This window comes from Thunnus albacares, chromosome 15, assembly GCF_914725855.1.
Source record: "Thunnus albacares chromosome 15, fThuAlb1.1, whole genome shotgun sequence".
NCBI classification, from domain to species: domain Eukaryota; kingdom Metazoa; phylum Chordata; class Actinopteri; order Scombriformes; family Scombridae; genus Thunnus; species Thunnus albacares.
In genome coordinates, this window is record NC_058120.1 from 12,217,161 (window position 1) to 12,234,865 (window position 17,705).

The following is a 17,705-nucleotide window of genomic DNA, read 5'->3' on the forward strand; positions in this document are numbered from 1 at the left end:
CTTTATCGTCCACAGAGCCAGGGGCCAGGTCTCCATTAACAGAGTGGAATTCTATTCATTACACTCTGCGCTCCCATTAAGATGTTGAGAGTTTCTCACAAGAAAAGTCAGCAATACTTTCTGCTTTAGTGTACCTATGACATCACAGCAGATGCATCATTGTCAGTACGTCTTGCCAATATGTTTAGCAGAAAAAAACAAGTATGTCAAATATCAGATAATGTGGATAATATAGATAAATTTGCCTCAGGGACTTTCTGAGTTACCTCATTAAAGTCAGTTTATTCAAGTGATTGCTGGATGAAACCTTATCCTCACTTCCCCCCATCATTAAACACATAGCAACCTGAGCATGCATGAACAAAAATATAAAGTTCATTTAGGCACACCCTCAATATCCTTGTTTACATGACTTACACATTGCTCTAGCTGTTTTGACTGAGCCAATGAATGCAGCCCAGAGAAAAATAAAAGTGACAGTTGTCCATTCTGAGGTCATTCACTGTACAACTTTAGCCAGGGCTGTCTCAGTGCTGTGGTGAATAGTAAATGTCAAACTGGAAATAAGTTTTCAGTGCTGCAGTAAAGACACAAATGTAGAGTGTGTTTTACAACTGCCAACGTTTGCACACCATCTTAATAACAACAACCATCCATGTGAGTGGGAGCTCCTCTTATTCTCTGCCACTTTCATCAAACTGTCTCTGTTTCATAATCATAAAGAAGCAAACAAGAACAGACTGTGTGACAAGATAAAGGCTAACAGCTGTAGCTATGGATGGAATGAAGGGAAACATCCTTTCCTCCCTGCCTCCTCTTTTCTGTTGAACCTGACAAGTCTTCTGTGGAAAAAGAGTTTTGAAACTACAGAGTCAGCAGAACAATTAGTGGGGGCAAACAAGCAACCGTGAACTTAACAGATTCAGGCCAACTTAAAACCTACCACAGCCGGGTGCCCACTTTGCATTGAAAATATCTGTCGGGCATTCTGTGTTATTCCAGGATGATATAGTTACTTTTTGGTGTTTTAATACAATTTTTTTCATCCAGTCACACATAAAAAGTTCTCACATAACTAAATGTTTAGGTTAACTTGCACTAGAGAATCCTTGCTAACATGGACAGTATGATTGATGATGTAGGTCTGGCATCATCCTGCTTTATTGTAAATGTTGGGATTGTCCTTCCTTTTGCAGTTGATCTGGGAATGCAGCCAAATGATGCAGGAAAATCAGCCCAGGGTCGGCTGTTGAGTATCACAGATTTAGCTTTAACAGTTGGAAACAGCCCTGTTGAACTTTTCTTTACTGTATTTCCAAAAAAAATGTACAAAGAACAATGACATGTCATATCAATGATATCTTTCTTTGTGGAGGAAAGGCCAAGGTCTTACTGCACAGGCAAATATTATTAACAGTAAAAAAAAAAACCTGGAAAATCAAAGGTGAGAGGAGACAGATTCTTTGGCAAAGAGATTAATTTCACTGGAAGTGGGGTTGTTAGGGATGAAAGACAAGAGAAGGAGGGAAGACACTCAGATTTGATTCCAACACAACCTAGCTTTTGTTGGAATAAAGCACCACAAAAAGGTAAATCAGAGAGATCTGTAGACAAACACTTGAATTCTTAACATCACATTCTGGAATCAATCAAAATGAAGTAGAGCAGAGAATTTGCAGTCACTACTAAGATGTATGAGACTGACCTTTTAACATTTTCTGCCTTTACAGTAGCACCAGGCCAGACTAAACATAGAGCCTCATGCTTCCCATTTGGAGGGAAAACATTTAATATCTAATAAATCCTGATAGTTTATAGAGATATGGTGCTTCGGTTAAACATCTTTATTTCAAACATATTCCAAAAACAAAATCTTGAACTGTCAACCACTTATGTTTGCTCCCTTCTCTGGAATTCAGTATTTACATTTAACTGTTGTCATCACTTACTGTAAGTAGACAAAATAAGACTTTGTTGAACAGGCAAAGAAAAAATAGCATCTGGTCCACAGTATCACAGTTTCTATAACTGTATATGGACTAGATTTTCAGAGTAATTTCAAGTGAATGATATCACCTCATATACAGTAGTGTTAGTGGTTTACTGTTCTAGAGCTGCTATGCATGCTAAAAAAAAGGGGTACTACAGTTCAAAAATTATGAAAATGCAAACAATATTACTACTTAAAGGAGTAATTCAACATTGACAGTTATGAGAAGATCGATATCACCCTCATGTCTGTGCGCTTAGTATGTATGTTAGTATATATTTTAATAGAGCTGGAGCCAGGAAGCAATTAGCTTAGTGCAGCATAGGAAACAAGGGGAGACAGCTAGCCTGTGGCTCTCTCAAGTTCAAAAATCCACCTACCAGCTCCACTGAAGCTCACTTATTAACATATTATATCTCATATAATACAAATGGAAATGTAAAAACAAGTAGGGAGTTATGTGTGCTAATTATATTTTAACTAAAAACAGCCGGGTGCAGTGACTTCCTGGAGTCTTGTTGTCTCTGTGAGGTAGCCAACAATCAGTATTTATGCGTAGAAGTGCTGGGTGGATGAATGAACTGTTGTTCACTAAGAAACAGTTAGAGCAAATAATTCTCCTTCTAAAACCACAAACTGTTTCTATATTTCTTTTTGTTATGGATTAAACAAACAAGATACAGAGGTGCTGGCAAACAGACTTTTGAAAGTTGGTGAAAGGCTAGCTGTTTCCCCCTGCTTCGAGTCTTTATGCTAGGCAAAGCTAACTGCCTCCTGGCTGTCACTCCGTATTTAACATGCATATATGAGAGTAGTAGTGCTCCTCTCATCTAACTCTTGGCAAGAAAGCGAATAAGTATATACCGCAAAATGCCAAACTATGCGCTACAGTTGTAGCAAATGTACCAAACTATGTAAACTTTTCCTTTCCTTTTGGTAGCATTTAGGGAAATACTTGATTCTTCTAAAAGGATGTTGCCTTTTCTTGCTTTTACTTTGACCTAATTGCTCAACAAAACTGGCTCTCCGAAAATTGGTTCTCTATTCACAAACTAATTTATTCTTAGTTATCATGCTTTTAAACCACCAGAGAACTAAGTATAAAACCTGCATAGTTGATACACACAAGAGCCTGTGTGGAGACATTTGAGTTATTGATGTTACACAAATCAACTTTATGAGTACACTGGAGCCGTGTGATCCTGTTTAAGAATGGCCTCCCAGACAAATTCCATACAAATAAATCTTCTCTACCACAAAACAAGGCTGGTGGCACTGAGAATATACACAGTGAGTATGCTGTTTACATTGCAGTCACTCACACAGTTCAGTCATTTAGTGACAGTATATAAAATACTGTGACACACAGCTAAAAGCAGAGGGTGTCTAGAAACACCAGTAGTTAAGAGACTGGTGGTTTTGATGTTTTGTGATCATGAGTAAACTGTTTCCTCAAATGGAGCTAAATTAGCAAAAAATTCCATTGGTTTCTCCTTAATTAGGCCAGGAATAGGTCTTGGTTGCATGACATGGTGCCTTGTTTAATGTAAGGGTGTGGCTGCTACTTAACATTTTTATTACCTCACTGTTTCTGAGTAAAAAGGGTATCTTTTATGTTTAAATTAGGCATATACTGTGTACATCATGTTGTGGTTCACCAGTGTGAGAACTGATGTGTTGGTAAAATGAATACATTTAAATTTGCATTCCGTCTCCAGCAGCGCAGAGAGGAAGCAAACAGGTAGTTTGGAGAAGCTATCCACTCTTACAATGACAGGGTCAAACCACTAAATTTATCTCTAATGTTCTCCTTTTTCTTGCACATAAAATTTAAAGTCATAAAAGCCAGAGAAAACAAAAATCAGGCCTATTCACCTTTGTTCTTAAAACATTCCTGTGTTGTGCCTTTAGCTACAGGGTTTTGGGAGAGAGTGACAGTTCTGTGGTTGTAACTCTGCAAAGGCTCCTAAAACCAGACAGAGCTCAATGGTTTCCAAGGAACACTGTGGAGTGTGGACATCGAATCTCAGCGAAGAATGTTAGAAAGTCATGAAACACCATGTAGCACAAAAGGCCATCAGTGGAGTTAACAACCATCCTCACTGTAAGATCAAACCCATGTACAAAGCAAAGCAGAGCTAGAAATTGAACCCCTACTGAAAAAAGAAATCTACAAAACAACATAAATTTTGTATCAAACCATTAACTAATACTAAAGTGTGTGAGTGAAACAGAACAGGAAGATGGGGAAAAAGAGAAAAAATATGGGCCTAGAGAGACACGAATATTGCATGTGATTTCATCTTCCCCCTGTGAGAATGACTGAGAATGAGCTGTGTGCTTGTAATAATCTGTCACACACGTGTCTATGGATAGAAGCTCTGAGGAACGCTTTAATGCACAGCACAGTACTTATGCGAATGTGAGCATGTGTTTTGTTGTGTGAGTGTGTGAACGAACATGGCTGCTTTGAACTCACAGTCATCTCTTGGCCCTGGCCCAGCATCTCCAGCTGCTGTTGGATCTCTTGGAGCCGCCTCTCCTGCCCTCTCCTCTCCTTTATATCCTGCAGGACCTTCTCTCCTGGCTGCGGGTCCCCATCACACTTCCAGCCAATAACCTCGGAGCCACGGCCCTGATACACAACAGACACGACTGTTTCTCACAGGGAGCAAACAACTCAGCTCACATGTGGACATACTTGGGCACTCACAGCTCATGGCTGCCACTCGTAAACATTTAGATAGGGATCAAAACCATATAACAGTTAATCACAGTGAATTCAAGTGAAACTTTTCCATTCCTTCAAGACTCTTGTGTTACAGTCCTTGTGTTACAGTATGCTCATATCTGTTAAAATGTCATGATTAGGGTACATCTTAAAGATGAATAGCTTGATGCAGAGACTAATATACTCCAATCGCTCTCTCTTGCTTAGCACAGACTAATGTGGCATTCATGTGCTGTCGGAATAATCTGAAATTATTATAATTATTTTGGTACACGACTTGCCAAAAGTTGACGTCATATACACAGGAGCATTTGATGGCAACAACTTACTAATTCACGTATTGCATATCAATTTTTTGCTCCCATGTGATTTGTGATATGGTATTAGGTTGTTCTTGTTAGTTGCTGTACATTTAGAGTGACCTAGATTAGTTAGAAAAGTTATTAATTAGCATTAACCCTGATAAAAAGTCAGGTAAAGCAATATTTTAGTGGTTTTAGGGAATGTACTGGTGCAGCAACAAGTCTGGGACAAAATACAACACATCTTCTTTGTAGCATCCATGTTGTTTCCACTTTACGACTTAAAAGCTTGTGAACACACACAAGTCGGAAGAACAACTTCCCAACTTGGGAATTGGGACCATCCAAGGAGCATGTGAATGCACCATAAAATCAGATACTCATATAAGAATTGAGAAAGCCCAAATACCTCAGCTACAGCTAGGATCCACAAGGGGTCAAACATAAATCACAAATTTATGGTGTCCACGTGCACTGGGTTGACACAATGAAGTTGCATCCAAGGCAAACTTTGAAAATGGGTCAGGAGGAAATGGGAGAGTCATGCCTGGAGGACCGGCTGATAAGTGAGAGGCTTGTCTTTCTGACCACAGGATGGATCTTTTTCATTGGGGCTTGGATACAGAAAGAGAACAATCTAGAGTGAAGTCATACAGATCCAAATGACACATCTTTAGATGTAAGGTTAATCACAAATAATTAAACAGGTCTTAAGTTTAGTACCTCGTTGATACGCTACGTTAAAGGAATAGCTTCTGCAGATGTAGCACGATGAACAGTGGGTGTAGAAAGGCCAGCATCGTTGTGTCAACTCTCAAAGGATGTGTCAAACTCTTTCCTCACCCCACCCACAGCTTATGTCTTTACAGGCTTGGGTGGAAAATACATGGCACAAAGAACAACACAGTAAAGACTGACCAATGAGTGACCTGTGGTAGGGTCATGTTCTGACCTCTAAAAATACACAACTACTCTATAAAAATCTATAAAAGCTTTTTAAAAAAAATAGTTGGGTCTGAGAGGATGTTGCCAACCACAGGGCTGTTTGTGAGTGTCAGTTCAGTGCCATGTGGTTGAAATCTCCATCTCCCTCGGTTAGTCTGGATGCCAGGCAGGCGAATGTATGATATAATAATGTTGAAATTGATGGATATTTCATAAAACGTTGACATCTCAATAGGGACTTTCATACAGCAAAATGGTAGGTTACTAGAGACAATGAGAACCAACAGAAATTATGAACTTGAACATTGAGTTACTAAATCTATTATGACATATTTATGATAGGATGTAATCTCAGTTAAATCCAGGGAAGGAGAGAAGTTCAGCTGAGTTGAGAGTATTTTGACAAGAGCAAACCTTTTGCGAAATAGACATGCCTACTAGACTAACAACATTTACACAGATTTTAATAGGCTAAATTATACCGATGTGGCTTGACTAAATTTGAAGAGAAATATTCAACACTTTACAAAAACAAGAACATCCTAGATTTTTCCTAAGTGTGTGTGGCCTTACCTACCAGTGCCCTCTGTCTCCCTAAGGGAAATAATGACAGCTTCTATCTGAAGCCTCTTTTAAGTGGTCGTTACTAGAGCCCTTCAGTTAAGACTCACTCACCCAGACTACAAAAGCCAGGACCACGCCGGGATCAGACTCCTGTCATGAACCAGAGTGAGAAACACAGCATTCCAACCAGGAAAAATAAAAATTAAAGTCTAGCTTTACCACCATCCTCACACCACTAAATGCATGTTTCTAAAAAGGCCCAAATCTATGGGAGAAACAGTTTATTTAATTTGGAAACAACCGCTGCCCTACTTTTCAAGATCTATAGACTCTAAACTTCTAAATTGCCTGCAAGGCTTAGCGTTGATAAAACTATCACTGACCAAATTCAGATGAATTTGGCATGTATGTTACATATTTTCTTAATAAACCAATTTTCCCTGGCTAAATTAACACCCTATAAATTCTGATGAGTGTACGTAAATGGCAAGTCCACAGTCTCTTAGAATAAACCTTACTAATCTGACCCTAATTACAGCAAAGACAGATGGTCCAAAAATTACACATCATCTTTCCTGGCTTTATCCTCCTCTTCATCTATGTCGTAGACTTGGATCTTCTCTTTCACAGGAACAAGTTTGGTTACAATAATGGAAAATCAAGCTAATTTGAGTGGTTTACATAGTTTGTTACATACATAACGACTATTAGGCTAAGTCAGGTGATACCTGGGTTTCAGTTACACACCCCTAAAGTCCCAGGAAAATTTTCTTAGTCCCATTGAAACCAGTACTGAGACATATTGCTAATGTACAGTGTTTATGGGGCGCAAACCACTCCTCTCTTACACTGCAACTGAGTTTCATTTTTATAATTAACCTTCAATATGCCAAAAATAAATTCAACAAACACAATAAACAAGATTGTATTCTATATGCCAATATATCAAAACAAGACTGACTGTGTAGAACACAGAGCGAATTTTAGACGTAGTGTGATTACGCACCAATTCAATGCAAAGACGAAAATGTCTCAACTTGAGGGAAAAATTTGTATGTATCTCAGGGCTTTATGGATGTACTTCATAAATGTACAGAGAGAAGGGGAAAAAGGAAAAAGACTGGAGGGAAATAACAGAAAGAGCTCCCCAGATAGCAAAATTACTGTGGCCCAGTTCCAGCCCACACCCGACACTTTCGGCACTTTCATCCAGCCCACATACCGCATGGAATGACGGCACTTGGGCAGTCTGCTCCTGTTTCCCAGATCTGGGCCACAAGCAAGCTGTATGTCAACCAAGAACAAACCAGATAAACCAGAACTGGCCCACATCCAGAATACACATACCTGAGAGCACCACATCTTTACCAAAAAAGGCCCACATTTGATTTGGGATATTTGGGCCATATTAGCTACATGTGGGCCATTTCAGGCTCACATCCATTTTGTCCAGGCAAGAAAGCCAGCAGTGCCGCATCATTGCCTGAAGTGGCCCACTTCCATATGCTATCTGGGTCTGAGTTCAGTCAGAGGCTGAACTGAACACAAACACACAGACACACTCCCATAGACACGGTTGGTAAGTCTGTATTCATAGTAGTAGTAGTTGTCAATTTTTCACTCAAAACCAAAGTACTGGACAAATTAAAAACTTGACCAAGTGATGGCACTAGATGAAAACTCTTTACAATTAATCCTGAGGTGAACATGAAATGTCAGCACCAAATTTCATGGCAATCCAGTCAATAGTCAGGGGCTTCACTCACTATCTGGGAACTCATGAATATCTGTACAAAACATAGTGCCAATTCATCTGGTAGACATTGAGATATTTCACTGGATACCTTCGACTTGCTGGCTCGCTAAAGGAAAAGTCAGGAGATTATCAATGATTTCATGGCAATCCATCCAATAGTTGAAATAATAGTTGACATGAAATGTCAAGATGAAACACGTTTTATATCGTTAACTCATAATATGTGACAAGTGACGATTGAAAACTGTATGAGATCATAAGTATTAAATTGAGAAAGGGTTCATTTCTGTTTCATAAAAGACTGACTGGCCTATGTGTATTCTTTGCGATACTTTGCTCACAATTTTTCTAAATATATAATTGATTAAGCAGTAATTATAAATGAGTGAAACAAGTTTAGATGTGTTTCCAAGGCACTGGCAAAAATAAATAGTAAATTAGTCTTTGCTTTCGTGCCAGTTCAATTGTAGTAATGATTCACTTCTTGGAGAGGACTAACAGAATAATGATTCTTGACCTTAAACTCCAGAGATTGTTCTATTACATTACAGTATTTGTGCTTCTTCTCTTTGAATGTGTGGTAGTGTTAACTCAATATGAGGTTAAACTGAGTGACTTCCAAACAGAGCAGGGGAGAGAGACCTGTGTTCAGCTTATCTGAACATCAGCAAATTAAGGTAATTGGCTCTCCTCTGAGTAGCCACTTGACATGCTGTTGAAGATCTCCAATAATCACATCACCTAGCTGGGTCACAAGACTGCTGGGAGGCCACAAAGATCTGGACTTTGTTTTCTTCAAGTGTGAAACACATGTCAAACAAAATTAGCTTTTTTTTAGAGGAAAGTATGTCAGTCTATTGATCAAATATCAAATGAAAGCCTTGGAATTTGATGTTGCATTAGCGTCATAAGTTGATATAAAGTGCAGCATTGTAGCTGCATTGAGTATTACACTGACTGCCAAGTGCACGTTGAATGCAAAGTGGATGTTATTAAAAGAGAGAAAGGGGCCATTCATGCATATGACAGCTGCTGAGAAGCTGTCCTTGGCTTACCTTATGGTTGAGGTTTTGCTTTCCCATAACATGAAAAAAAAAAACTTAACTACTTGCCAATTGCCATGAGCAAAAAAACACTGTCAGTATAGTATTTGTATGACTTTTAGAACTCTAATCAAGCATGTATTTCACATTCATTAAGCATTTATTGATATCCTGTGATCAATTTTATTATTTCAAATAGAAGCAATACATTCCATCCTGAAGTTGTCATGGTGTTTCAGTGTGAAACAGCTGCAGGGGTTGATGGATGCTTCAACTGTCATCCAAAGTGATGAAATAAGATAAATAATGGGGATTATTTTATGCCAAACATTTCATTTCAAATTAATTCAAAACAAATTTTGGATGCCTAACACTCAGCAATACAGAATGTGCTATATAATGATGTTCCCCATTAAGGAATGTAAAAATTGTGTCACGTCAATCATATTAGTTTTGTTAGACAGTGGAGGGAGCCATTGAGATTAGTAGCCCAGAGCTTCTTCTGCGCTAAAATGTGGGTCGCGTCTGCGGTGCACATCGCCAAATATAACAGCTGGATCCTCTCATGCAGACACAATATCAGATACAGATAGAAAAACAAGACACATGATTAGGTCACCCTCACGCTTCAGTGTTCCCTTGCATCCTGCTGCGATATGTATATCTCTACAGGGCAACAACAGAGTGTGATGGCCCACTGTTTGCGTCAGCCTCCTTCTGGCATTAGGTGTTTAGGACTGTCCGAAGCTAGACCAATAACCAGAAGGAGAGCTTGATGAACTTGTTTACACACTCAAAACATGCATAACACCGCCAGCATGTTCTGAGGCAGCAAATCCAGGGAAGTGTCAACAGTAAAATCATAAAAGCTACTGTACCGTTCAAACAAAACTAATTTGTAAAACATGTGGTCTTTTCAACACAGTTTTAAACTAGCTAAAACCAAAAATCAGTGGAGACGCTACACATCATAGAGAATTATGGGTAATTTTTAAGAGTTACACAAATCCAACCAAGGGGAACACTCATTGAGTGTTTCCTCAAAAAGCACTGATGTGATGTGGATGCTAGACAACATTGCGAGCATGTTTTGGTATGCAGTGGCCACAAAATGGCTCATTGGCCTTGACTTTGGGTCCACTTTATTAAAAATGTCTGTTGGTTGCATTGAGTCACTCATTAAAAAACAGACTACACAAATAATGAAAACAGCATGTATTTGTTATACACTGAGGTTTCAGTGTTTTAGGTGATCTAATGCAATCCAATAACAATTCGTTTCTTTTTAAAGCTTGAAGTGTATTGTTTCACATCTATATTGTGGACATCTCTGAGGTTGTAGTTAGTGGTTCAGTATAATGCAACATCATCCCAGCCTCTGACAGTATCAACAAACACTGAACATTATATGCTTTACAGAAAAAATAGGGCTGTTGCATTAGATCCTAAAGGTGCACTTGATAATGCCTGTAGTGTCTGATATATTGATAGATTTCTTGGTCATAAACAGCATGATGATTTACAATCAAGCAATTCATATTCTGGACAGGAAATCAATAAGATCACACCACTGCCATGTTCTTAGGAAATTAAATATTTTAAGTTTTGGTAATTTTATGAAATTTGCTAACCTTAAATTCATCTATAAATGCCTAAATAACCAGGCTCCTCTCAGGGTTTCAGTAGCATGAGGTGCGTCTGCTGGGTATTGTAAGGTGCCCTTTCGTAAATTCTCACAGGCTGCTTTTTCTGTTCAGGGGGATCAACATGTGGAACCCTTTACCCACAGAGCTCAAAATGGATTATGACTGGGAACATTTTAAACTCAAATTGAAACAGTTTTTAAAGAGGGATCAGTCATGTAGTCATGAGTGATCTGGTGCTTGTTGTTTTCTGAAACTTATATGGTATGTTTGTCAGTTGTTTGTGTTTTGCACTGCTTTGTATGTACTTTGTTGTTGAGTTTTGTGTTATAATGTGTGCATATGTATTGTTGAGTTATGTGTTCTGTGCTTAAATGTATGTATATATATATTGTTGAGTCTTGTGCAATTTCATATGTATTTTACTGTTGAGTTTTATGTGTTTTAAAAGCCCATAGGGACGAGCATTGCAAAAGCGTAGGCTATAAATGCTGTGGTATGTGGCATAAGTTCATACTATATACTTGTCCCTATATAAATAAACATCAAATAAAAAATACTTCTCTAGAAATTGATTTCTTCTAACTGGAAAATATATCCCCCTGTGTTTGCAGACAATACATCTTGTTAATGGCCTCTGGCTGCACATTGCAAACGGACAATGCTGTTGTGATGAAAGGGAGCCAGCCTTGCTGACTCACCCATAGATGGCTGCTGTTGTACTCTCCCTCTGTTTCTCTGCATATCTGTAGTAGAAGCTCTGACTATGCCACGTGGACCCAGGCTACCTGCCAAGGCCTGTCCACATGCCTTGCCACGAGCACTCCGTGTGAGAGCTCTGGAGTAAGCTGTTCGGAAGCTACGTCTGAGAGTCTTGACTTCTCTTTTTCTTTTTTCTTTGTTTTTTGCCCAGCCGTGACCTGTAGTCATCTGCTAGGTTCTGAGGAAAAGGTGCTGTAACACAGCTGTGTGCCGTATACCTACCTGCATGCTGACTCTTGTGTAAGGAAAGGCAATGCAACAAATGTTTTTAATCCTGCAACACTTGCCTTTTAAGATACGGTCTAACTCTTAACACAATAATCCCTTCCTCTCCCTCCTTCTCTGTGAAGTTAGACTGTGGATCTATCTAAAACTGCTCCATAAGAGAAAATGTCAGGTTTGAATAACATTGTTTTATAAATGCCCCAAATACGATATTTGTTTGTATCCAAGTTGTCTTTTGCCTCTCCAGACATTATGTTTTTATTTAGTTTTTCTGGATCCCTAATAGATGATTTGGTGATTGCTGAACATTCCTTAAGTATTAGAGGATTCACTTGTGGGTCATCTGGACTTTTATACTTGCTTTTTCAGAACTGAGGGTGGTCTGGAGCAATCTCTGTCTCACTGATCGAAACCTCCTGATGCATCCTTCAGTCAAAAAATCATGTTGAATGTGATATTGCATCAAAATGTCCACATCACCTGCACTTTCTCAACATGTTGTTAAAAGAATAACCCATAGAGCAATCAATCAAAGGTCTGAAAAACGTTGGTTTTATCTGTTTGAATTTTTTACTGTTCAGGTTGTGAAAGACAACCTTGCACATGAGATCCATCTAAACTATTGTAAATACTTCACAGTCTATGGCTTTTACTGTGCTTAAGAGACTTATAGGATCATCTCCACCCATCATCATTGTGCAAAGAGAAGGTAACCTTAATGTTTGCCAAATAATGAGACGGACAAAATGTATTCGAACAAAGAGCTTAAGAAGCAGACCATGTTAAATATTTATCAAAAGCATCTGGAGAGAAAAAACTTCCAAGCATCTTTTTGCACTTCTTGTCCCCCAGTGACACGTGCTGTGTATTGTCAAGCACAATAGGCCTATCTGACCTACATTTCAGCTGTGCAACAGTCTTGTACAATGAGGTGGTACTTTCAAATAAAATGTGGGACTGTGAGCATTCGACATTCAACATTTAGGAAAATGCGCTTATTCGTTTTCTTGCCGAGAGTCAGATGAAAAGGTCGCTACAACTCTCGTATCTATGAAGCTAGTGCCAGCAGCTGTCTAGCTTAGCTTAGTACAGAAACTGGAAACAGGGGAAAACAGAAACATGACGTTTTTACCATTTTACACATCAGTTTTTGAATGGATTAAAAAAATGAGATATAATGTGTTAATTAGTGAGCTTTATAGGTGCTGGGAGACAGATTTTATTACGTTTGCACAGAGCCAGTTAGGCTAGCAGCTTTATGCTGAGCTAACTGACTGTTCTCATCTAACTCTCGAAATGAACGCTAATAAGCATATTTCCCAAAACTATTCTTTTAAGTGAGCTCAGCCATTTATTCAGACATAGCAACTGTAGTGGCATTGTTAATATTCTAAAATACTTTACCTTATTTAATTTTGGTCACAGAGACAGAAGATTAGCGAATATTTTAAGTTTCCTTTATTGTTAGATTTTTGACTGATTAATCTAGTACCATAATGAATGGAACCGCCAATTGTTAAATCTCAACCATGACAGGGAAAAACCTCTCCAAACCACTTAACACAACTGCTGCTGCGGATAACACCAGTGGGAGAGGCGTTTATAAGAAGACAATAAACTGCGTCTCATGGGAATTATAGGGCGGGGAAGGGTGTGGAGTCTATTCTTCTTGGCTAAGTTAACCTTGTGAAAAACTCCAAGCATGCCACATGACAACCTGACATCTTAATTCTCACCCTGCCGCTGTCCAGCCATCAAAGGAATATCAAAGCCAAAGATGCTGCAATATTAGACTTTTCATATAATCATGAATACAAAGGTGAAAAATATTATTTTAAAAATTATTTTTCAAGCTAAGATAGTATAAATGACACATTCATTCACTGATAAGTTGATCAGCAGTGTAAAAAGTGCTGAATGCTGGTTGCTGACCAAAACATGGTCATATCCCTGTTCTGGAGTGGATTAACATATTTTCAATTTTTCAGTAGGGACATGAACATCATATTCCAGAGAGGACAGGTTCTTCCGTAGCACAGAGGATAATTTATATTTGTTATCATCCTGCTGTCTTAGCTATTGGAGAGAAACATGTTGTTCTGTTAAAAACTAAATTTACCTTTTAAAACTTTTTATACTAGCTGTGATTTATTTTGAACCCAAGGAACACAATACATGATGAAATCTGGTGAAAGCTTTAAAATACTTGAACATGTGAAAACTGTTTGTGGACTTTGAGCTGAGGTCAGCCGGTACAATCTATTTTGACCTCTAATACAGCTCACGTTTGGTGATATAAAATAAAAACAAGCCTACATTTAAGATGGATATAATATGACTGAACCTTTTCCACAATTGCTAAATTATATGACCGGACCAAATAAGAAATTTGCAGACTATCTGCTGACCACAGTGTGTTGGTCAAAAGGGCGTTTTCTGCCCAAAACTCTGCTCTCACACTTAACATTTGCTGTAGTTAAAATCATGGGTGCTCATCAGCAACCACACAATGTGACTGAGTGACCTCATAGTCTTACATCAAAATATAGCCAACCAATACACAACGGAAACATAGCTGGAGTTACTATGCAATCACAGAAGGAGTTGAAGCCCTGCTGATTACCGGAGGGATCAGATGCAATCAAATACAGTGAGACAGTGACTGAAAACCATAATTTGTCATTGTAACCACACATTCAAAAACCCACATTTGAAAGAATGACATATGTAATTCTGATCTGTGAAACACACACACACACACACACACACACACACACACACACACACACACATACACACACACACACCCATGTCACAAAACACCCAACACCAGCTCATTCTCATGACACAATCTCCTTTTTCTGGCTTCAAACTGCAGGCATTACCACACAGTGGTACAGTAGGAGGAGTGTACTATACATTAATCCCTTGTGCCAACAGATGTTTTTAATGACAGAAAGGCTTTTTCAGCTGAAGCCTTAAAAAAGGGAGTAAAAAATGAAGAATGCAAAAGGAGCAATGCTGTCATTAACACAATATTAACAGTGTCCAAGGAAAACACTGTACAAAGTTGTGTTTCAATTCCCCTCAACCCAGATAATTCAAGTATGGTTTGTTCCTACCTGACCCTTTTCCGGTCATCAAAAATCATAGAGCCAGAGGCAAAGAAAACAAGCCTTTTTCTCATCAGTACTTTCACTATGACTCACCGTGGGGCTATGTGATGGGTGACACTGTGTTTCCACAAATACTGACCCTATTGTTTGTGCCTTATCATTCAGTCGGTACAATATAATATCCACCTGCCACTGCAATGCCATATATGTAGAGATGGAAAAACCTGAAAGACAAACAGTGCCCTGATGTGTGTTTTATCGCTACAGATGCAAATCTAAAACCCAGAATCCACAGACGACCACCTCAATCCCAGTACGCCCTTTTACATCTCATAAAATTGTATATCTACAAGTAGCTGATTGGCTAAAATATATGGGCACTGGTTTTCTTATCCAGTTTACAGTAGCCTTCATATGTAGTAAGCCGTTCTGCATGTGTTAATATCTCCAAATGAAAGGGAAAGCCTTGTTCTTTTTCTGGATCAGGCTCTCCTCAACCTTCACCAGTCCTGTAATTACGTTCTGATGGGGGGCTGACTCTCTACTGTGGCAGTATCCGAGATGGTGCCAGGCCTCACATGTTGTATTCACCGTCACAGGCCCAAGCGAAGGACTTGCTTTCCCAGACAGGCTACTACTAAGGTGACTGCACTGGAATGCCTCACTTTTCCCTCAGAATATCAATCACAACTTATTGGGAAAGGATGTTGCCAAGATCTGAAGTCACATTTTCAAGACCTGACTGATCCTTTATGAGCGAGTGCTCACTAGGGAGAGGAGAATAACTCCTTCTTTCATGTAATGTAAAAGGTGATTGATGATTGATCTGACATTGCCAGAGAACAGGAGACAATAGCAAACATGAAAATCTAAGATTAAATATCTCAGGGAGAAACAGTTTCAGTGGTGTTGAAACAGAGATAATAAAGTGTGATGCTCTCCTCTGTGTTCATTAGAGACTGCCTTGGAATGAGCAGCCAAACAATCAGGTTCCTAAGTTCCTGTCCAAATGGTTTCAGTTAGGAACTCTGACTGGTGCAAACTTCTGCAAAGAAAGGTAACCAAAAAACAAAAGCATATTTACTTTTATGACCACCTTTAGGATTTATGGCCACTGATGTGGAATGAAAGACTGGCTCTGAAAGAGATTTATTGCTGGTGCAGTCTACCTTTAGTATATGCCATAATAGTAAAATGGGATAAAGGTAGCGTAAGGAAATGGCTACTTTTTAAGCACTACAACTGTGGTGTTCACCAACCTTTCACTTTTTATTTTCTACACTGCATGACAACAGTTAAGTGAATTTTTGCTTTTTCGTAAAATGTTTTTACCCTTTTAGCAGTCTGAAAGTGAATCATCTGCAACCAGTTACTTGAGAGACAAAAGTTTTGTGTCATTGTTTAATTCATATTTTACTTCATTTGAAAAGGAATGCCTGCATCAGCAATTTCAACACTAATGGCTAGCAGATGATAGATGGATATTGGGGAATTTTACTTTCCCAAAATTTCTGTAACCATGCAAGATGATTAAAGGGTGGGCAGGAACAGAGGGAAAGTAGGTTATACAAAGTAACACATCCAGCTACGTAGTAATATCACAGTTTTCTAGTATTGGCCAAAAGTCCACTACACATCATGAGGGGTAAGTCTTCCGAAAAAGGTGGATTGTCTGATTTTGAAAAGGAGTTTTAGTTAAAGGGCCACTCTGACGATTTTACGCATGAGGTTCAGTCCTTGTCACAAGGAGTGCTACTCAACAGTTGTATAAAGTCTCCTGTGGTTGGGGAAGGAGATTTCCAAAGTTTGAAAAAATAACTGATATCATCAGGGTTGTCTCGACTTGGACTTAAGACTTACATGTGCATTACAAACTGGAGGTGTGGGGTTTGAAAAAAAGGGTGTGAGGGGGGGTTTAGTCCAGTTGCGCTATTGGAAATGTAGGCTCCAGTGTTTTAAGTCAGGATATCTCAGCCTCTGATATTTCAATTTTTCTATTTTTAATCTGTCTCTTCTTAGTTCCTCTCAACTCAACTTAATGGAAGTTTGATACTGTATTGCTGGAGTATCTCTTTAAAGCAACAGTCACAATTATTGAGGCAGCACAGTGTTACAGTACACTCAAACTACTTCAAATATTGATCATGTTTGCATCTGGTCAGGTTCAATTAATTCTCAGTGGCACTGATTTAAACTGAAACTGATTTAGTTTTCTTGTACTGAAAACTAAGCTTGGAAGATTCAGTCTGTCTTAGTAAGACTGTGGATTAAGTGGCAACTGCCACAGTTTGAGGTTGAAGTCAATGTGGAAGTACTGTAAAGTGCAATACAGTACCACTGATGGTTAGATGCTGGCTCCAAAAAGCATCAACTTCTCTCTAGAAATACATACTGAATGGCCCAATAGCATCACGTGACGTTGTAATTACATGGTTTGGCCTCTATGTCAAATTGGCTTCAAAGCCCAGCGCTCTTCCTGGGGGCTTGGGTGTTCCCCGTAAGCTAGCGTTCTTTGTGGTCTGAGGTAGTGGGGTGTGAAAGGCAACACCCTCCACTCCTTATTTGGAAGGTCCTGGCTCCAAACAGAAAAGATGGCGCCGACTGTAAGCTGCAACTCTGGGCTTAAAA

At 38.9% G+C, this 17,705-nt stretch overlaps 1 protein-coding gene across 5 annotated transcripts in view; it reads right to left on the reverse strand.

Annotated features, from left to right (window-relative positions):
- Nucleotides 1-17,705, reverse strand: part of fsip1 (fibrous sheath interacting protein 1) — a 30,492-nt gene that overhangs the window by 6,100 nt on the left and 6,687 nt on the right. For 4 of the 5 annotated variants that reach the window (XM_044375335.1, XM_044375336.1, XM_044375334.1 and 1 more), the window contains one exon: nucleotides 4,470-4,625. In XM_044375335.1, coding sequence (XP_044231270.1) covers nucleotides 4,470-4,625 — 156 coding nt within the window. Of the gene's footprint in view, nucleotides 1-4,469; nucleotides 4,626-13,445; nucleotides 16,123-17,705 lie in introns of those variants that run through there. The other variant, XM_044375338.1, reaches the window with a different exon arrangement.